We start from the raw sequence: 23,844 nt of genomic DNA on the forward strand, positions 1-23,844 counted from the left end.
AAAAGTACCTTTTGGAACTATTCTTTATGTGCCGTCTTCTACCGAAGGTTGGCGACCATCAAACGAAAGGTTTCTCTGTTTTGTGCCGCATGTATTATGTTCGCAGCTTCTGGTATTTGAAACCATTCTCTCAAGTTTCTCAGTCAGGATTTTTTCTTTCTGCCCAAACCTCTTCTACCTTCAATCTTGCCTTCCACGATAAGCTGTAGCAGACTGTACTTATCATTACGGAACACATGGCCCAGGTATGACGCTTTCCTCCTTTTAACAGTTGTTAACAATTTCACCTCTTTACCCATTCGTCTTAATACCTCTGTGTTGGTCACTCTGTCTGTCCAAGGTATTCTCAGTATGCGTCGATACAGCCACATATCTAGAGCCGCTAACTTCTTTATAGTTGCTGCTGTTAACGTCCATCCTTTAACTCTGTAAAGTAGCGTAGAGAGTACGTAGCATTTCGTGGCGCGCCATCGGAGGTTAACGCTTAGGTGGCGCTTGCTTAAGAGCTTTCTCATTTTGATTTGGATCTTGCTATTTCAATTCGGATCTTAATCTCTACGTCTGGGTCCCACTTATCATTTACTGTATATCCCAGATATTTAAATCGGTGTACTTTTTTAATACGTTCGGCTTCAATATTCAGGTCGATATGTTGAATGTTCTTTTTACTGATCACCATAAATTTAGTTTTCTTTTATTGATCTTCAGTCCAAATTAGTTGCCAGTTGTATTTACTCAATTTAATTTTATTTGAAACTTCTGGAAATTCGCAATAGATAGAATCGATTTAACTCTAGATGATAAATAATCGTACCAGTTTTCGTTTTCCCAACTAGAAGCGTTCTAGAGGTATCATCATCATCATTGGTGCTACAGCCCTATAAAAGAGCCTCGACCTTCCCAAGTCTATTACGCCAGTCGGTTCTATCCATTGCCAACTGTTACCAGTTTGCTGCGCCTATTTGTCTACCATCCTCATCTATACCATCCCTCCATCTGAGTTTTGGTCTACCCCTTTTTCTACTTCCCACAGGTGGTGACATAAGGATTCTTCTAGGAGGGTTGTTCTGCTGTGATCTTGCCAGATGTCCTGCCCATCTTAGTCTTCCTATTTTTATAAAGGATACTACGTCTTTACCACCAAATATATGTTTATATCTGTGATATATCTCGTAGTTGTACCTCCTTCTCCAAACACCATTTTCACAGATGCCACCAAATATTCTTCTCAGGATCCTTCGTTCAAATATAAGCAGGAGATTTTCATCTGCCTTGGAAATGGTCCATGCCTCCGACCCATATGTCAACACTGGTTGTATAAGGGTTTTGTATATGGTTATTTTTGTTTTCTGACTTAAGTTTCTGCTTCTCATATGTCTACTCAGTCCAAAATAGCATTTGTTTGCTAGGATTATTCTTCGCTTGATTTCTTCCGTCATGACGTTCTCCTTGGTGATCAGGGAGCCTAAGTATGTAAATTTGTCCACCACTTCAAAGGTAGAATTATCAACCTTGAATTGGTGGCCGATGTTTCTTTCTCTATTGTTGGGTGTTGATGCCATTATCTTAGTTTTATTTTCATTTACTTGCAGGCCCATATTTTTTGAGGCGTGTGACAAGGTGGTATACATTTCTTCTAGCTTGCGTGTTGTGCGGGCAACTAGATCAACATCATCTGCATATGCCAAAATTTGGGATGATTTATTAAAAATGTTTCCTCTGCTGTCTATTTGGGCATCCCTGACCGCCTTTTCCAAAGCTATGTTGAAAAGGAGACACGCCAGCGCATCTCCCTGACGCAGCCCAACATGCGTTTCAAATGCCTGTGATTGTTCGCCCTGTATTTGGACTTTGCAAACAACTTTACGCATTGTAGCCTTAACCAATCTTATCAGTTTATAGGGGATGTGGAATTCATCCATGGCTTCATACAATTTATTTCTTAGGACACTATCATAGGCCGATTTAAAATCTACGAAAAGATGGTATGTGTCGATATTAAATTCATTGGTTTTTTTCCAGTATTTGCCTTAGCACAAAGATCTGGTGTGTTGTTGATCGACCAGGCCTAAAACCACTTTGATATTCTCCAAGAAGCTCCTCTGAATATTCACTCAGGCGACCATATAAAATACTCGAAAATATTTTGTATGCTGTATTAAGGAGGGTTATTCCCCTATAGTTTCTACATTCTAATTCATCGCCCTTTTTGTGTAGCGGGCAAACGATCCCAATACACCACTCTTCTGGGATTTGTTCCTCATTCCAGGCTCTCAGTATGATTTTATATATATGATTAGTCAGAGTAGCACCTCCACATTTAATAAGTTCCGCGGGTATACCATCACTTCCTGGAGATTTATTATTTTTTAGGTGTTTTATTGCATCCCGTACTTCCTGAATTGATGGAGGCTCCAATGGTGTATTGTTGTTTGCTCCTGGGGGTGGTTGATTTGGATCTTCTACTTCAATAGTAAGCAGTTCTTTATAGTGTTCCACCCACCTTTTCAATACTTCTTCTTTTGTATTGAGTATATGCCCCTCCTTATCCTTACATAGTCCGATCCTTGGTTTAAATTCTTTTCTTGCTTTATTTAGATTTTTATAGAATTTTCTTGTTTGATTTTCCTTTTTTAATGCCTCAAGTTCTTCCAATATTCTATTTTCATAAGTTCGCTTTTTTCTCCGATGGATGTACTTCTCTTCTCTTCTGAGATCTTTATATTTTTGTTCTTTTTCTCGGGTTCTTCTTTGCTGCATCAGTTTACATGCATTGTTCTTTCTTCTTGTAATGTCCTCGCACTCAGCATCGAACCACTCATTACGTGGTGGTGGTCTTTGCGGCCCTAGAATGTTATTTGCTGCGTCTTTAATGTAATTTTTACACATTTCCCATTGTTCACTAATTGTTAGATTCTCTTTAGTTATGTATTTAGTTTCGATATAGTTTTGAAACCTTTCTACCGTTTGCGAGTTTTTTAGGAGTTCAATATTAAGGCGCCTTATTTTGGTACTTCTCTCCTTCTTCGCATTTGAGATTCTAGCCCGAATTCTTGTGCCAACTAGAAAATGATCTGAATCAATATTGGCGCCTCGATAGGTGCGAACATCCATAAGGTTGGAGAAGTGTCTAGCATCTATGATCACATGATCAATTTGGTTGTTCGTTAATCCATCAGGCGAGGTCCAAGTCCCCCCCGAAATTGTTCTAGAGGTATTAAGAAAAACTAATTACAAGGCGCCATCTTTAAACAGCTCTAGCTTCCTTAGGAAGTCAGGAGTTAGGAGAGGGACAGCCTTTGTTTGTCAGGAAAGTTTCTGGACACCCTGTATAAATACGCAGATATACATAACCTATTACTGTTATCGCTTACGCTTAGAATTTCCCATCAATTACTAAATAAAAACCTCAGTAATCGATTGATTAGTTGATTATTTTCTGGTTTTTGTTGTAATTCTAAGACATATTTACATACCTTAAACTTGATGCCTCACCATTCGAAATTCCAACTTGTGCCATTTTCATTTTATACAAATTCTGGGCAAATTCCTAAAAAAAAAACAAATTGCATATTAAGTATTAAATCATTTATATAGTAAAGTTTTAAAATTGTAGGCACTAAATTCCAAGAAATGGTCATGGCTATTCTTGGATAGGTTGAATATTCTGGGTCGTCCAGCGGCGTACAAAAAAATTGTAAAAGGTGAAGATATCGCTACATGCATTGAAGAATTTTTACATATTATCTATACTACTGTATGTACTACTGTACAACAAATGTGATATAAAGACAAATATAGATGTACTCTGTAAATGTAAGAAGATTTAAAATGTGAAACACCTGAGAGGATGCAGCTTTTCCCCATCACAGCGCACCCTCGTTAATTTATGGCCCGCAAATACACAGCCAGTAGACTTAGCCAATAACACCAGCTTTTAGAACAAACAACAACTTGGGCAATTATATTAAAAACAACAAGAGCCACAAGAAAAAACAATTACACAGCTGTGTATACAAACTTAAATGTAGCAACTGCCCAAAAACTTACATCAGTCAAACTGGTAGAACATTTAACAAACGTATAGTAGAACATAAAAGGGTTTTCAATAATAAAAAAACAGATTCTATATACGCACTTTACTATCTAGATCATAATCATTCTTTTAATGATGAATTTGAAATTCTTCACTTTCAAAATAAAGGCCTCAAGCTGTCTTTATTAGAATCTATGGAAATTAAAAATTAAAAAATACAGACATAATTCTGAATGACCAACTTGAGACAAACAGTTCTCCCCTCCTCAACCTATTTAGTTAGAGACTATAAAGTGTAAACACATACAAAAAATAGATCACTTGGGAAAGGCACTCTGCCAAAACAGCTGTAGTGATAAGATATTATAATAAATTTTATGGAAATTTGGAAAACAAAGTTTTCAGTGTTTTATTGTTATATTAAATATATGACCTTATTTAAAAGCCACTTTCATATTTTTAAATTCTCACGTTAAAATTGGCTTTATTCATATGTTTTTCAAGTCTGAAAACCAGTTTTTATTAATAACCATAGAATGCTCCAATGCTTACACATTAGTGCCCAACGTAACTGATCTTATTTGTAGATTTCTGCTTTGAGTTTTGGTCGGTGAAAAATAAAGTTCGAATACCAATAAATCCTATTTATTTTTTGTTAAATCTTGCTATTCTGATACATTTTAATAATTCTTGATATTTTAAATTTTGATTTTCACATTTATGGGTAAAGTTTATTGCCATATACTTATATTCTAATATATTTCATATTTTTTACAATACTTTTTTGGCTTTATTAAATGTTTTTTGTCCATTTTTGGTGAGACATACCCTAACCACATAAGTGCTACTTCCTGGGCCTTGTGGCACCAATAAAGGAAGTAAATCGCAGTAGCATGGCTGCTACTTCTGCTTGAAATTCCAATTGATACATTCAGCTTACATCCAAGAGAGATACCTCTACGAATAATCAAAACGATCGAAAATATCTACCAAAGCAACACAATAAAAGTAAAAGTAAAAGAAGAACTAATCGACCCTATTAAAACTGGCAATAGGATAAGATAGGGAGATTCTCAGAGTCCTCTATTGTTCAACCTGATTATAGATGAAATAATAAAAAACTAAGAACTAAAAAAGCATAACAAATGGGAGAAAAACAACTTAAAATAATCTGCTATGCAGACGACGCAATACTCTCTCAAAGTGAAGATGATTTACAACGTATGCTTCACCAATTTAATATAATCGCCAGAAAATTTAACATGTTAATTTACCCAAAAAAGACAAAATTTTAACCAAAAAAAAAACTTTACCAAGATGTAAATTGGAGCTGGAAGGTCAGATAATAGAACAAGTGATGGGGTTTAAATATCTAGGCATCACATTATCTAGCTACGGAAAGCTCGAAACTGAAGTGGAAGAATGGTGAGTAGAGCAAACAGAGCCTCAGGTTGCCTGAATGAAACGATATGGAGAAATAAAAATATCGGGAAAGAAACGAAAGCCAGAATTTACAAAACAGTTCTGACACAGAGAGGACAAAAAGGATGTTAGAAACAGTAGAGATAAAAACACTTAGAAACATTGATGGTAAGAGACTACGGGACAGAGCTAGAAGTACAGATATACGAGGTAGATGCAAGGTGGAGAACATCAAGAACTGGGTAAGAAATAGAAGAGTAGAATGGAACGATCATATAAGCCGAATGACAACAAATAGAGCAGCAAAGACGGCAAGAAACGGTTCTGCAATAGGAAGACGATCAGTGGAACGACAACTTACTGGAGGGACATTGAAAAACAGACAGAGTCATGTATATGAAAAAAGAAAAAGAAGAAGAGCCTTCATCCAAGCTATCACAAAAGCTAACAACTACACTAACTGCAACAATATATAAACTGCAACTCAATAAGCTGTCGAACTACAACAATATATGCAGCAATAATGCCATAAGTATCATTTTTAAATTCTGTACGGCTGTAGGGAGGATTTGCTTTCTTTTTTTATTCATACTAAAATTTCATATCATTTCTGTATAACAAATATAATTAGTTAGTATCCTATTTTATTTGTCCTAGCCAAACTCACTTTTCAGATTTACTTAGCTTCAGCTTATCTTATTTCAAAATAAGCTGAACTTACACCTGAGGGACTGGGGTCGTATTTTTGAATGCAATCGAATTTTTTCGTATACAAATTAATTCGAATGAAAAATTTCGTATACGAATCTGAATGTGTATTTTTTAACGTCCTTCGAAATGTTATACGTATACGAGAAGAATTTGTACCGGCAACAATGCAAATTCGAACAATCAAAACTCAAATAAAAAAAGAAGAAAAAGTGATTTTGTCATCTAAAACAATTAGTTGCTTGTAAATTAGCTGAAAGGAGTAAACAACGGCATAAAATATGTTAGTTCGGTGTCGGCCGAACCAAAAAAAAAGAACTATTCTACATTGTGAGGGACTTTGTTAATCTGTATAATTTTTAAAATTGTACATCCGAATAATCCTCTACATGGTTAAGAAAGGGAGGGAAAACTCTGCCTCTCGGTTCTGCTAATATTTCCGCCTCTGCAAGGGCATTAATTGTATTTCTTTCTATTAAAAAATTATTTAAACCGCTAATAAAAACAAAGTTCGATGTAAAAATATTTTATATAACAACAATTAAAAACTATCAACCGAAACATTATCTGACGTACACGGGCCAAGTGACAACTGAAATGACAACAATTACTTTGATCGTATACTAACATCGAAATTCGAATGGTTCAGACCCATTCTAGTCGCCGTATACGAAAAAATTCGTACACGCAGTATTCGAAAATACAAAAAACTGGATTTTGAGCGAATTTCTTCTAATTTCGTATGCGAAATATGCTCGAATGAATTCGAAAATATGACCCCTGAGCTAGACGAAGCCTTTAACAATTGGATTTCAGCGTTAGGATTTTATTGTTGTACATTGGCTCAAAATTTCCTTTTTTTTTTATTAAATTTGCAAATTTACAATCTGCTATTACAGGCTATTAGTAAATGTGAGTATTGCAAATATACGAGAGGAGAAATTATCCACTGATAACACTCCCAATACTACATAACACTAACAAATTAAATTAATGTAGGATCATAATTTAAAACTAAAATTGAAATGAAAATTAAAATTAAAATTGAAATTAGTGAATAAAGTCTCTATATCTCTACAAAATTTGATGTCACAAGAAAAAGTTTTTTCAAACGCATAAACGGATAATCAAGTTATTTATGAGCATATTAAACATAATCGACCGATTAACATTGCGGAAATATTTCGCCATTTATTTGTAATCACCTGACCGCCGCAACCAACCTTAGTTTAAAATTCATGTTGACAAACTACTTTATAAAGTTGGTCGTCACTCATGCAAAAATAATTTTTACTAACGGGAAAACTATTTATCGATTTTATACTTACTTCTCCATTTTCTGGCGGGTTTCCATTCCCGAAAGTCGAAGTAACAACCAAAAGCATAGCCTCATGTTCTATGTTGGATATATCGTAGTCATCCATACTGTAAACCTGTGCATTGAAAGCGTGGCCGAATAGTTCGCATAACTTTTTGGCAAAGCTTTCTGATTTTCCCGTTTCCGTGGCGTAGAGGACTGTGGCCTTGATGCGACGGGACAAAGCTCTTCCGAATAGTTTCGAAGTAAACTTGACCGCACTAAAAAATACCAAAATATTTTTTAATCCAATAAATTCACGATTTAATTATTTATTTCACTTTATAAAAAGGATGACAAGATTAAAAAAAAATATGGTTTAATAACATTACCTAAGAGTACTTATAAAATGGAACTGCTCAGAAATGTTCTTACAAATAGATGAACAAGAAAATGGGATTGTTTTTAAGAGATCAATAAAAACATAGATATGATTTAGATGGTTTAGTACGAGTGATCACTTATTACTGGGCTTACACTGGCTTTATAAATTCTTGACTTATAGCTGTAATAAAGATTGGACAAAAAGTGACAAAAAAGATAAAAGTGACCAAAGGACTTCGCCAAGGCTGCTGCATTGCACCTACACTCTTTAAGATTTACTTGGAGGGGGTTTTGGATATTTGGAAAAGAAAATGTGAACCTATGGGTGTTAAAATTGGAGACGATACACTGTACAGCTTGCATTTTGCTGATGACCAAGTAATACTTGCAGAAGATCAAGATGATATCCACTACATGTTACGAAAAATAGATAAAGAATATACTAAGTGGGGCTTATCAATTAATCCATCAAAAACAGAGTACGTAGTAGTGAGAGGTGAAGGAAAGCACTTAGAACTAGGAAGCAAACAAATTCAAAATACTGATAGCTATAAATATCTCGGTGTAAACATTACAAACAATGGTCGGAATACAAAATAAATAGCTACTAGAATTGGTCAAGGAAATGCAGCAATACGTCAACTGAATAGTATACTTTGGAATAACCACATCACCCGAAACACAAAAATTAGGATATACAAAAGTATCATAGAAAGCATTGCTACATATGGTTCAGAGCTTTGGGTAATAAATAAAAATGACGCATCCAAAATAAAAGCAATGGAAATGAATTATTGGAGAAGATGTTGCCAATTCACTAGAAGAGATAGAGTAATGAATACTGAAATCAGAGAGCGTATGGGCATAGACATTGACGTCCTGGAAACTATAGAATGCAAAAGGCTGAAATGGTATGGCCATGTAGAAAGGATGAATAATCAACGATGGCCAAAGAGAATGTTACAGTGGATCCCCACCAACCGCAGGAAAAAGGGAAGACCAAGAAGATCGTGGAGACAAGAAGTAAAAGGTGCAATGGAAGATAGGGGTCTACAAGTAGATGACTGGAACGATCGCAAGCGTTGGAAGCTAGGTTGCGAGAAATGGCGGCAGCTGTAATAAACTTGTTATATATATATATATATATATATATATATATATATATATATATATATATATATATATATTACTATTATTAATTTAGAGCCCTTTGGAATATGAATCTATCTGAGAATCCTCAAGATTTCATGGACATGGTATCCTTAAACGAAGAAGTGGTGCATTGAACAAGCAATGTACGAGAATGAGGAGACAGGAGAATTAGGAAAACATCATACCCATGCTACCACTGAGAAATAATAGGTAGATACTAATATGCTCAACTAATAGTGAAACCAAAGGTTGAGAGACCATAGAATATAAGAAATTACAAGCTCAAGCTAGATATATAACTAAAAGGAACAGAAAATTATCTTGGCAAAAATTTATGTCTTCTATTAATACCAATTAAGCAATAACTTTTCTAAAGAGTTTTTCAATCTAAGACGATTTCGGAGACTCAATTAATAGACTTTTTTTTAAGTACCAGCAAAAAATCAGCACCAGTACCAGACCTGTTAGTTTCTTACAAAATCTACCAGATAATGGAAAAAAATATCTCCCTAAACTGTGCAACAGAATTTGAACAAATAATGAATTTTACACAAAATGGACGCAGGCGATTGTAATTTTATTACTAAAACAAAAAAAAATCACAAATTGACCTTGATTCCTATCGGCCAATTTCTCTTACCAAAACAATGTGCAAATCTTGAAAAAAAAATGGTGAATTATAGACTAAGATGGTTTTTGGAAAATAATTCAAATATATAATAAAATAATAACGGATTTCGCATAAACGGATCCATCATAGATAATTTAATAGACCTGGAGTTCGAAATACATGAATCATCACAAAAAAGAGTTCCACAAAGCTAGATAAACATATGAGCGTGTACATTATTCAACCGTTAACTGATTTAATAAATAAATCTGTAGAGATGGGTATTTTTCCCACTGATTTGAAAAATTGGTATCGTTTCCCCAATATTTAAAAAAGGAAACAAAACTATGTTAGAAAATTATAGACCAATTACCGTACCAACTGTCTTGTGTAAGGTTATTGAAAAATGCATTCATAAAAGGATGTTGTCATTTCTTAGTAAATATAACATAATAAGTTCATATCAAAATGGGTTTCTTCCAGGTAAATCAACCGAGAGTGCATCAACAACATTTTTTAAATTCATTTATAGTTCATTAGATCAAAAGAAATTTGTTGGAGCCCTCTTTTTTGATTTAACTAAAGCTTTTGACTCTATAAATTTAAATGTAGCAATTTGTAAACTAAACGGACTTGGATTTCGAGGTAATTTTTAAAAATGGTTACAATCCTATCTAGAATATCGATAGATGTATGTCAAAGTCGGTCATTATCAATCAGATTTGTATGACGTTGATCTTGGCGTTCCACAAGGATCAATACTGGGTCTTTTGTTATTTCCTTGCTATATCAATGATATGCCTAAATATATAAGTACGGAAAATATTTTTTTGTATGCTGATGACACGACTTTGGTGGCATCTGCAGAAAATGCTGAGGAATTGAGGTTAAAACTCAATACCTTAGCCCATGAGTTTACGTCTTGGTGCGAAAAAAACTCCTTAATAGTAAATTCGAGTAAAACAGTATGTATGCAATTTTATATAAAAACTCCAATAAAGGAAAATTTCTCTGTCAAAGTCGACAATGATTTTATCACTTTATCTGACACTACAAAGTTTTTAGGAGTACATCTAAACAGTAATATGAGCTGGGAGGTACATATTAATCATGTATGTTCGAAAATTAATTCTGGATACTATGCTCTTTTGCAACTCAAATACTTATTTACAACGGAACAGATACTTAATGTTTATTACGCTATCATCTATTCACATTTGTCATATAATATTGTTCTATGGGGCAGTGCAACAAATGTCTCGAAAGTTGTTATAGCCCAAAAGCGCATAATTCGCTTGATTTTTAATTTACCATATAGACATACGTGTAGAGAGCATTTTAGAAAATATCAAATACTCACTGTTCCCTCAATTTTTATAGACAGAAGTATTCTGTATACAAAAGCTAATATCAATCGATTGAAATCAAATTCAGATGTACACAATTATCGTACTAGAAAAAAAGATTTCTTTAGGACTCCTAAACATTACACTTCTATGTTTGAAAAAAACCCTGATTATAGCGGTGTAAGGTTTTTTAATTAGCTCCCATCCGAAGCAGATGATGATAGGGCATTTAAGAATAAATTGAAGACTTATCTCATCGAGTCATGTTTTTATAGTGTCTCGGAATTTATGTCTTAGATATGTTGTATGTTGTTTCTATCTTTATGTGTATGTTTATATTGTATAGGTAGTCTTTAACGTTTCCTTTTACTTTGACATGTCCTATATTATGTAAATAGTCTGCAAGCATGAATAAAGTTTTATTTATTATTATTTATTTACATTTGCAATTGGATAGGAATGTCTAGCTGTCTTTTTCGATATAACAAAAGCGTTTGATATGGCTTAGAGATACCACATTCTTAACACACTTAGTCATTTTGGTGTCAAAGGTAACATGCTACATTGTATTCATACTTTTCTTAACAAGCGATAATTTAAATAAGATAAATGGTACAATATCCAGCACTAAGGACCAAACAAATAGAACTCCTCGAGGATCTGTTATTAGTTATACACCATTATTAGTGGCTATAAACAAAATCTTTCCAAAACTTGTTAAGACAGAATTATACACTAATGATTTGGTTATATATTCACAAGCAAAAAATATTCTTTCTATACAGAAAAACCTACAATGTGCAATAAATCACCTTGAAAACTGGCCAAAAGCTGCAGGATTACTGTTTTTTACAACCAAATCAAATTTATTTTATTTAAAGAAAAAAACGGCACTCTACAAATCCAAATCTTCAGTTATATGATAACAACTTAACTTATATGGAACTCTTAACATCTTTAGAAATGATCTTTAATAAGAAACGATCTTGGAAATACCATATTATGCAAACTAAGCAATTTTGTGAATCTGGTCTCAATTTAATGCGAATGCAATCCTAATTGGGGCTCAGATTTTAAAAGTCTGATTCATATTTACAAATCACTAGTACGATTAAAACTCAATTAAGGATCAGTTGCTTAACTAGAAGTCATACAAAATAGAGTACTAAGAATATCTACATAAGCATTTTGTACTAGCCCCATTAAAAGTCTACAATGTGTAACTGGGGAACCACCTTTAAATTTTAAAAGAATGTACTTGTTCTTAACATACGCATCATCCATCGCATCCCACTTTCCATCATACTCTCGCCGAACGTTTCAAAGAAACTTATATAAATAAAAAAGGACAAACCCTCCCTTTTACGAGAAAGTCAGAAGATATCTCTTCTCGATTTTCCTCCTGCAATAGTGATCTAAATCTTTCTAAATACAATAAACTTGAGACCTTCCATGCAACAATTATTCAATCATTTTACAACATACTTGGTTCTTTTCCAGATCATTGTCATATTTATACAGATTCATCCAAAATTATTGATGGTGTGAGATCAGCAGTTATAACTCTGAACATTGTATTAATGTTTAAATTATCTTGAAAATGCAGTACATATTTACTTTGTAGAGCTATACTCAATTCTGCAAGCCTTCAACCCAAAAAATTCCAAATTCTGTCATAATTATCGACTTTCCAAGTTAATTACATACGATAGAACAGTTACATACAAGTAATCCTATAGGTATTATAATAAAAGAACAACTACATTTGCTAAACAACGCAAGGCAGCAACTACGCTTTATACAGGTTCCATCAGACATTGGACTTCAATGAAATGAACAACAGGTTTTCATGCCAGGGAAGCAATACACAGTGCCTCTTCAGTGTTAGTAAACTTAGTGTCTTTTTCCAACTACAAATTGTTCCTTAAAGAATAATTGACAAATAAATGGTAAAACAAATGGAATCTTTCACAATCAACTCTACATATCGTAAAGTCCTCAACCGAATCTTGGTGCGAGATAAATTTAAATCGCCAGCTGTTTGTTAACCTACTCATTTACGATTTATTAATAAATATGTTTCTCTTGGACATGCCAAAAAGGTTCCTCTTTCTCCTTACAAATGTACACTTAAAAAATAAATACTTTTTACCTCACCACTCTGACATAAAAGAAGAATCATTAACTACAAAATTACGGGTGGTTTTTGATGGCTCCATAAAAAGTTCCAGTGGCTATTCTCTTAATGACATCCTATTTAAAGAAAAAACACTCCAGCAGGAACTTTTCGACATTCTACTTCGGTTTAGACTTTATACCTATGTCTTCACTTCCGACATACAAAAAATGTCCAGGCAGGTACAAATTCATCCTGATCACACATTCCTGCAGAATATCCTTTGGCGGGATTCCCCAGAACAGGAATTCGAATGTCTTGAGCTTTTTACCGTAACTTATGGAACAAAAAGCGCAAGCTTTCAAGGTACCCGTTGTTTGATGAAATTAGCTAAAACTCATCAAAACAACTACCCATTGGCCTCCGATTCTCTCTTAACAGGCTGCTATGTAGATGACATTCTATATGGAGCCAATGACACGCAAACTCTCCTAAAGGCTCATAATGAGATAACTCACCTACTCAACAAGGCACGCATTTCTATTCATAAATGGTGCTCTAACTCAAAAATGTTTTTGGAAAATGTTTCCACTCTCTCTACAAACTCTGCCTATGTTATTTCATCAGAGAATGCTTCTAACAAGGTTCTAGGTCTCTGTTGGAATCCCAGTACTGATATATTTTTAGTTTCTGTACCTCAATTGTCAATAAAGGATAATTACATAAAAAGGGAGGTACCTACTCTCTGTTATCGCTCAAATTTTTGATCCAAAAGAGCTCATTAATCCCGTAACTGTTCTTGCTAAAATTATTATGCAAAAAATTTGGATTTCTAAAATTAGTTGGAATGATTCCGTGGATTCAAATATTTTAAAGGAATGGTTAAAATTTATAAATGATCTCTCTGCTCTCAAGGACACAAGCATATCGAGGTGTCTTTTCTCATGTCGGGAAATTTCTTCCATTAAATTCACTCCTTTGCTCTCCATATGCTGCTTGTTGTTATTTACGGGTTATCTACAAATCAAAAAATGTCTCGTGCTCTCTCCTTGCTTCGAAAAGCCGTATTGCTCCTCTAAAGACCATAACGCTTCCAATGCTAGAACTTATTGTGGTGCTTTATTGACTAGCAAGCTCACCACACAGGTGGTTAATATCATAAAAGATAAATTGCCCTCTATTACCTCTATACACATGTGGAGCGATTCTGAGATAGTTTTGGCATGGAGATCACATCACTCCAGATGGAATCAATTTTTCGCCAACAGGATAGCTCAAATTCAAGAAAATTCTTCTTATTCTTTTTGCTCATTTACAAGTATGTTTAATTACTAAAAAGATATTTACGTTTTAAACAAACTGTAACTATTAATGTTTTGTAAACCCAATTTACAAATTGTAAAATATAACATTCCTACCTTATTGTGAACCTAATAATTAATCAAAAATACTGATTAGATTTAAGTATCTAAATGTATTATGTATTAATTAAAATACATCTAATAATCCAAAGTGGTTGATGCTGTTATCAATAAAATAATAAAAAAAGGTCGACGGAAAGAGAAGGAAAAATGAAAAGATTATTGTGATTAAAAAACATCCAATAATGAACGAGGCTAAGTTTTTAGCAACGAATACGAACAGTAAAAGACAGAGAGATTTTTGCAATTATAGTAGCCAATCTTCACTGAGGAGAGGGCACTTTAAGCACAAGAAGGTTTTTTGCCAATTACTATTGTTTGGTTGTCTGAAAAAAAATTCTTTTCTATTGCTCTTATGTTAAATCTGTGAACTAGTAGTTGTAGACTACTTTTAATTTAATGCTATCAATATTGTGTCGTCTGCGGCTGAGTATTATTTTCAACACACAATCAATCCCACCACAAATACAGTCTCACCAATAAAAATGTAAGCAGTTAAAATCCAATACGACGACTAAAAAACTTGTTTCAGAAATTTATTTGACTAATAGCATCTACACAAATACCGACTCACCAATAAAAATGTATAAAATTAAAACCAGTCCCAACAACAAGGTTGAAAAAGCTGTTCAATATATTTATTTGGCTAATAGCAATCTTGTTTTGCTTTGCTCTTTATTGGACTAATAGCAGGTACACAAATACCGATTCACCAATAAAAATGTATGAAATTAAAACCAGTCCCAACAACAACATTAAAAAAGCTGTTTAACCTATTTATCTGACTAATAGCAATCTTGTTTTGATATGTGATCTAACGAATCAAATTAGGATTGGAAAGTTTGGGGTGTTGACGAACTGGTTTGAAATATTTTGTACATAGCAGGCGGTACTGTTTTAAAATAACCACACATTTGGGTGGGAATTATATATAAGTAGTTTTTTTGCATAAATCGCTTTCAGGTATCACCAGAAATCATAATTTCACTGTGCAAGAGTTCTCAAAAGTGGGTTTAACTTTTTTTTTTAAAAATACATTTCAAAAATCATGAGTTTTCATCGTTATTTCTCATATATTTCAGCAACTATTGGCATTAGAATAACTTTTAAGGGAATAAAAGTTTTACAATTAAAGTTTACATAAGATAAATGTGGTTCCAAATCATAAAAATTATTAGGTATTATAATGAAAAAATACTTAAAATAAAAAAAAAAATAGTTAAAAAAAGCTTCTTTTGTGATTTTATTTAGTATACTTCTATTAGGTATACATAAGTCCTTCACACTTTGAGAAAGAAATCCTTTTAATATGTTCAATAATAATAAAATTTAAAAAAAATCGATTAACTAGATTTTGCACCATAATTTTGCAATCTAGTTTTTTGAAAGAAGTAATTAATTGTCAAAATTTTGCAAGTACAAAACTGATGTACTCAGATACTTGGATATTTTATGACATATAGAAGGGAATTCAAACTTTGAAATCGGTCAAATAACTGTCAAAGTGTGGTTACACATTTTAAAGTTTCTCCACATTTTAAAGTTTAATTCGAGATTCCAACCCTGCGTTTAAAATATTGTTAGCTAAATAGAGTATTTAAACAACAAAGTTTCTTCACACAAAAAAATAAACTGTGAGTACATTACCAATTTAATACAAATTCAATATTATTAAATATTATACATAACCCATAATTCAATACAACACATCAATTAATCCAGTCTCTGGTTTTTTGGCAACTTCCACAAGTCGAACTAATTAGCCGATACAAGACCGGCTCTAGAAAAATTTTATCAAATGAAGAAAACAAAAATTAAAAATGGATAATTCTGAAAATATTAGTATACCTACTACATCATCAACATCGACATACTCCAATGCAGTAAGCAACTTCAATTTTCCTTCAAAAGAACAAGCCATTATTCTGTCAGCTATCCAAGGTATTAAAATACATGAATACATAGTAGCCATAGGGTCTCTACTCACACCAAAAAATGTTATCTTTGCATCACGAATAGCTAACAACAGAGTTTGTATTTACTTGAACAATACTAGCATAGTAGATACCTTACTAAACAACCATAAAACAGTACTCATCCAAGGCAATGAGATAGAAATTCGAAGACTTATTACGCCAGCAAGGAGACTAGTAATATCAAACATCTGCCCCAGCATTCCGAACAGTATTTTAGAAGAAGAACTGAAACAACTAGAAATAACTGCAGTATCCAAATTAACGTTTTTAAAAGTTGGCATGCCCGAGTCTGAGTATAGTCATGTCTTAAGCTTTAGGCGGCAAATATTTGTCTCTCCGATAATCACCAAACCAATTCCAAATACAATCTTAATAACCTATGACAACACTCCTTACAGAATCTTCCTATCCCTAGATGGTTTAAATTGCTCTAGATGTAATACTACTGGCCACAAAGAAGAAAACTGCACATCAACATCAACTGGTACAGAAACACTTAAAGATCCTTATACCTCAGAACTCGAACTCATGGAAATAAATCAGAATAATTCAGCAACAAATATTTCAGATGATACAACTAACTGTTTCAACCCTATTTCTGCAGATATCCCAACGACAAATGATTCGCTTATAGTACACAGCATACCTTCAACTAAAGCTAACAGCAATAATAGTAAAACAACCAATCAAGCAAAAAGGCAAATTTCAACCTCTCCTGAAATCTCAGAAACTAAAAACCTAAACGAAACTTTCATAACTCCAAAAAAATCCGCACACAAAAAAAAGAAAAAAGGCTTTAGATGTCGAAGCCACATTAAAACCAATTGAAAACATTTTAATGACAGCATCTCCTTCATATACGCTAAATTTCTCTGAATTGTGCGACTTCGTGATAAACGCAATAGGATCAAAATTTCCTGAAGTCACAGCTAAAAACTATACAGAAGATTTTGACGGCTTATACACCTTATTAAAAATGGTTCACTCAAAATTAAATGATAGACGCATGAAAAATAATATCACAAGAATTATAAAGAAAATAAATCCAACAATGAATCTTCCCTCACTGAAGAAAGCGACTACGATTTATCTCAATAGTCCAATTATATTCATTCTTCAATGGAACTTGAATGGCTATTATAGCCACATTGAAAACATTAAAATGCTAATCAATGAACTGTCACCACTAATAATATGTCTTCAAGAAACTCGTCTTTCCAACAATCAAGCAAAACTAAAAAATTATATGCCCTATACAAAAAATCGAGCAGTACAGCAAATATCCAGTGGTGGAGTCGGAATTTTGTACATTCAACCATCCAATCCCAAGAAATTCCGTTAAATACAAATCTGGAAGCAGTAGCAGTTTCGGTAATACATCATTTTAAAATCAACATATGCAACGTATATTTACCACATCCTGACGAAACTACTCTATTAGAACTTCAAAATGTAATTAAACAAATTCCATCTCCAAAATTAATTTTGGGTGACACAAACTGTCACAACATCGCATGGGGATCACAAAGAACAGATAAAAATGGACGAATATTATTAGAAGCAATTAATAACATAAAACTAGTTTTATTAAACACAGGAGCACCTACTAGATTCAATGCACATAATGGCACTTTTTCCTCCATAGACTTATCTATCAGTGATTCAACTTTAGCTCCATTTTTACAGTGGAATACATTGGACCACCTATACGACAGTGATCATTTTCCGATAATAATTACTCATGACAAAGATGAAAAAACCTGTACAACACCATATGAAACTTGGAAATTAAAGTCAGCCGATTGGGAAAAATACTCGAACTTAGTAAGCATACGTATACCAAATCTCGTTATATCAGATAATATAGACACTACTCTATCATCTTTCAATGGTATAATTTTAGACGCAGCCAGAGATTCTATAGGAAAAACCAAAAATATCACAAAAGCTCCTCTTCCTTGGTGGAACACTGAAATCGCATCCGCTTTAAAGCAAACAAAACATGCTTTTAATATATACAAAAAGTTTAACACACCTAATAACTTAAACAATTTTAGATCTTTAAGGGCCAGATCTAGATTTTTAATAAAACAAGCAAAAAAAGAGAGCTGGACCAATTACGTGTCGTCAATTGACTCGTCTACGCCCATAAGGGATATATGGCAAAAAAATAAGGAAAATAAAAGGTTCAAAAACATTTAACCATATTGACACAATCACTACAAATGATCTAACAACTTCAGACAAACACGAAATCTCAGAAATTTTAGTAGAACACTATCAGTTGTATTCAAGCAATCAGCAGTACCACCCAAATTTCTTAGAACACAAAGAAAGAACAGAAGCATCAAAAATTAATATAGAAGATACTGCTGATCCACTAAACACTTCCATAACACTTGATGAATTAAATGAAAGTCTTAATAACCTCAAAAATACCTCACCTGGACCTGATGACATACCACCAGTTTTCATAGAAAAACTACCTATAAGCGCGAAGGTTACTTTAGTAGAGATCTACAACAAAATTTATACGACCCATAAATTTCCATCTCTCTGGCGCGAAGCAATTATAATACCATTTTTAAAAGACAATAAACCAAAAAACTTATCTTCTTCGTATCGACCAATATCTCTTACCTGTAGCATCTGTAAAATAATGGAAAAAATTCTAAGCAAAAGATTAAAATGGTACTTAGAAAAGAAAAATCTCCTTACATCCATCCAAAGTGGGTATCGATCAGAACGGTCTACAATAGATAACATTATAGCATTAGAATCTGAAATACACGAAGCTTTTATACATAAACAAAAATTAATAGCAATTTTCTTTGACATCACAAAAGCATTTGACACCACGTGGACATATCACATCTTAAAAACAATGAAGAGTTGGAAAATAGATGGTAAATTCCTAGCCTTCGCCAAAAACTTCCTGGAGAACAGAAGTATAAAAGTTAAAACAAACGGTGTCATGTCAACTAAGAAATCACTGGAAAATGGTATCCCTCAAGGATCTGTATTAAGCCCCCTGCTATTCTTAATAGCAATCAACAACGTATCTAACCATTTTATGCTTCCAGTAAAAGCAAACCTTTACGCCGATGATCTTGTAATATATATGAGAAGTAAAAACCTAAAATCAGCTGCATCAATATTACAAAATACACTAAATAAATTAGAAGGGTGGTCTTTAGATATAGGCTTGAGATTTTCAACCGAAAAAACTAAAGTAATAATATTTGACAAAAGAAAAACACAACACCACTTAAATTTAAAACTTAACGGAAATACTCTTATAACAATCAACGAAATCAAATTTTTGGGAATGACATTCGACTCTCAACTAAAATGGACATCGCACATAAATGAACTAATTAAATCATGCCAACAGAGAATAAATCTTCTAAAAGTTCTTTCCAATCACAAATGGGGCGCAGACACAACTATTCTTCTGCGATTATATCAAGCTCTAATTAGAAGCAAACTAGATTATGGATGTATATGCTACGAAACTGCTACTAAAACTCAAATGAACAAACTGGACATCATCCAATCCACAGCATTACGCATAGTTTTCGGAGCTTTCAGAACCACGCCAATTAGCAGCCTTCAAGTACTAGCAGGAGAACCGCCATTAACTCTCAGAAGACAATATTTTTCAATGTGTTGTGCTACTAAATATCTCAGTGCAAAGGAAAACCCGTTTATAACAAGCCTAATAAGGAGCAACCCTCCAAATCTGTACTCAAATTATTGCCCTAGAAACTTACCTTTCAATGAACGAATAAATCGATTTGATTCGATATACATCAATTGAGAGCCACTTCTACAAACAGATGCCAGTCTCCTCCCTGGAAAGTTCAAATACCAAAAGTAGATTTTACCTTACTTAACTATCCCAAACATTCACACAATCCTTCTGAAATACAACAACAATTCCGGTCTACCATCTCCAGATACCCTGATTTCAAACTAATTTTTACTGATGCCTCTAAAAGCAGTAATGGTGTAGCTGCTGCAGCTATTTTTGAAGACAACACCTCTGTCACCCGTCTAGCCAAGGAGTGTAGCATATATACTGGAGAACTGCAGGCAATCTTCAACGCACTGAACCAATGTACCAGCATTGATAAAAACTTTCTTATTATATCAGATTCTCTAAGTGCCTTAAATGGTGTCAAGCAGATGTATCCTACTCATGCCAATTTAGCATTAATAAAAGACATGCTATACAATGCCCAAACATGTGGTAAAAACATAACATTTTTATGGGTACCATCCCATGTTGGGATAAAGGGTAATGAAGCAGCTGATAAAGCAGCAACAGAAACTATCAATAACATGACAATTCCTATTATGCAAAACATACCAATTTCAGACCAAAAAACATTAATAAAAACTTACATGAACAAAATCTGGCAAGTAAAATGGAACCAAACAGAAGCAAAATTAAAAAGTATCAAACCAGATGTTACTTCTGTTTTACTACCGCTCCCAGCTAAAAGACATGACCAAGTAGTTATTAACAGACTGCGGCTAGGTCATACAAAATTTACACATGGATACATCATCTCCAAGGACCCTCAGCCGATTTGCCACATCTGTCAAATACCATTTTCAGTGCAACATATAATGATAGACTGTCCAGTGTACTCAACAGCAAGATCAACAGCAAAAACTAAAACACAATTTGAAAGAAACTCTAAAAGAAGACATCAGCAATACAATAAATTTTATCAAAAATTGTAAACTGTATAACAAACTGTAACATAACATAAAATGTTTGTATTTTACAAAACTGTTATGTAAATTTTAATAATATACTTAATGTAACTTTTCTAAAATAAAGATATACCACCCGCTAATAACCCTAGGGGTTGATGCGGTACAAAAAAAAAAAAAAAAAAAAAAACTTTGAAATCCATTTTCAAAAATAAAAATTCGGTAATGTACTATTGTAACCCTCTATTGATTGAACGTAATTTCAAAACAGTATTTCTATTCGATAGACAGCAGTATTGGTTCAAAATATGTATAGACTTACCGAGCGATCTGCTTAAAGTGGAATTTCCTCCTTGGCTTCTTGTTCTTTGGATCTCCTTTCCGCGATACGTCCCATTCATGTGTTTTCCAAGCTGGTTCCTATAAAAACACTTCATTTTATACCAAAATATTTAAATTAAGAAAAATACATGCAAAGAAAAATAGACCACTATTTTTGTTTTTTAATTGATGTAATTTTGGTTTTAGTAATTTTTTACGCTACTGTCAAAATACTAAGAGTCGTATTTTTTGAGTTTATAAATAATAAAAAGCCACATGTAGTACGGACGCAATTGCGGCTTGGGTTCGGGGCCGAAAGCCGAACCGATTACAAACCCGATTGATGGCATTCTCGATGAAAGAGAACCTTACCGATTAGTGTAGTGTGTACGTTTGTATGTAGACAATCCTCGTCGGCATTGTGAGGAATCAGTGCAATTGAGCTCAATCACGAAGACATCTCGTGGCCTGTCGATTCACAATAATTGCGTGCTTTATTGTTATTCGGGAAATGGAGTGGAATGAAGAAAATACACAAAACCTACTTGAAATGTATCATGAGCGCCCCGTTCTGTGGAACAGCCGATTGGCAGATTATAAAGACCAGAACAAACGTCGCAATGCATTGTTGAAAATAAGCGTATCTTCTGGAGTGGAGAAAGAGGAAATAGAAAAAACGATTAGATATCTCTTAAGTCACTTTGCATGGAAAGTAAAAAAACAGAAAGATTCAGAAAAAAGTGGTACTGGAACCGAAGAAACTTACAAAAGTAAATGGTTTGCGTATAAGTTGATGGAATTTCTGAAGGATAAGAATAAACCTATTGTAACGCAAGATTCAGAGGTATATATGTCATATTTACACTGTAGTAGATACTTTATTGATTCTTAATAATTGAGTTCATATTTATACATAAATTTAAAAATATTGATGTAATCATATTGGTATATCGTATTTCATTTATCATACTGTAAAGGCAATGCTCCTTCTTGAGAAACGAAGAATTCGGCCAATTCGTTTCTCATATTTTGTGCCGCAGCTCCACTCCTTCTTGCCCTTCTGTCAAAATTAAGCAAGGCCCTTCGTTTCCAAAGCCCAGGATTAATTGCTCCAGTATCCGAACATTCTACATCAATCATTCCAGGTGGAGTGTAAAGATTTCTTGAAGTTGTCTTGTCTTGAAAATTGTGTAGGTGAAGTAAGGCCAAAACTACGTTTGTTGCAGATTCTGGTTCCAACAACATGGGCCTACGAAGCACTCGGAAAAACAGCACTTAAAATGCCAAAAGCATTTTCTGACACTCTTCGTGCGCGACTCAATCGATAGTTGAAAATTCTATTTTTTGAACCTTTTTCCTGATGTCCTGCGTATGGCTTCATTATGTTTGTTGATAGTGGGAATGCGTCATCCGCCACAAAAACAAATGAAACATCAGTGCTTCGTCCTAGTAATGAATAAGCAGGTGAAAGGTGTAGGGAATTTTCTTCAAGGTACTATTTGAAATGTGAATCGTTGAATACGTCCCCGTCCAATATTCGTCCCTAACATCCCACGTTTGCATATATAAAATTTTAATTTGCGTCTACAACAGCGAACAAGACAATGCTAAAGATGCTTTTGTCTGAATCTATAGGAGCTTGTAGGGATATATGTTTGCCGTCCTTAGCTCCGACACAATTTGGAAAATACCATTTTGAATTGCTTGGCTATAAAGTACCAACTTTGGTTAGTTTTAGTCATCTGAAAATAAAAATTACATACCATAAACAGACGAACGAACTATAAATTGCAAAGCAAAAAAGTAGATTATTTTAGAAATTAATATTTTGTTTCAGGGTAAACGAAAACGAAAGGAAGAAGATTCACAAGGAGTAGAAACAGACGATGGAGAAGAGTCGTTACAAGTACTGGAACAGAGCACACTCTCTTATTGGAGTTGTAATGTCTTATATTTTTAAATATATACAATCTTAAAAAGTATCTATGAGCGTATCCTCTGCAACAAACTTTAAAATAATTTGCTTAGATATTTTGAAGGTATACATAAGAGAATGGTGGGAATCTCCACTGGCAAAAATACGTAACGTAACTGTAAGTCGTTCAGAGGCAGGAATTGCTGTTCTAAATGACGTATCTTTTTTTTAAATAACAGGTCCAATCAAATCTAACAATGTTTGGTAATCTGTTTTGGTCATTCGAAAAAAATTTCTGAATCCTGCGTCACATCTATATTCCAAATTTAATTCATCTGCGTCGTCAGAAATCAAATCTTTCATAAGATCCGTGGCACTGTACCTATTACGACTTCTGAGGCTTGGGCGAACCCAA

General features: G+C 33.6%; 1 protein-coding gene across 1 annotated transcript; it reads right to left on the bottom strand.

Annotated features, from left to right (window-relative positions):
- Nucleotides 1-3,442: 3,442 nt before the first annotated feature.
- Nucleotides 3,443-22,140, bottom strand: LOC140431636 (nitric oxide synthase-like). The gene is made up of 4 exons (XM_072519526.1): nt 22,060-22,140; nt 21,516-21,613; nt 7,495-7,744; nt 3,443-3,550 (listed from the first exon to the last, which is right to left on the bottom strand). Exons 1-4 carry the CDS (start codon nt 22,138-22,140, stop codon nt 3,458-3,460), a joined length of 522 nt encoding a protein of 173 aa, XP_072375627.1. The 3' UTR covers nt 3,443-3,457.
- Between the last annotated feature and the right edge of the window lie 1,704 nt (nt 22,141-23,844).

This window comes from Diabrotica undecimpunctata, unplaced genomic scaffold (assembly GCF_040954645.1).
Source record: "Diabrotica undecimpunctata isolate CICGRU unplaced genomic scaffold, icDiaUnde3 ctg00001552.1, whole genome shotgun sequence".
Classification (NCBI taxonomy): Eukaryota; Metazoa; Arthropoda; class Insecta; order Coleoptera; family Chrysomelidae; genus Diabrotica; species Diabrotica undecimpunctata.

What these genes read in the sequence shown, in the direction of transcription:
- LOC140431636 (XM_072519526.1), bottom strand. Translation starts at nt 22,140, where the DNA reads ATGCATTGCGACGTTTGTTCTGGTCTTTATAATCTGCCAATCGGCTGT. An exon ending in CACTTTAAGCAGATCGCTCG is followed by an intron (nt 7,745 to 21,515) that starts GTAAGTCTATAC and finishes GGTATTTTTTAG; the next exon opens with TGCGGTCAAGTTTACTTCGA. An exon ending in ACCCGCCAGAAAATGGAGAA is followed by an intron (nt 3,551 to 7,494) that starts GTAAGTATAAAA and finishes TTTTTTTTTTAG; the next exon opens with GAATTTGCCCAGAATTTGTA.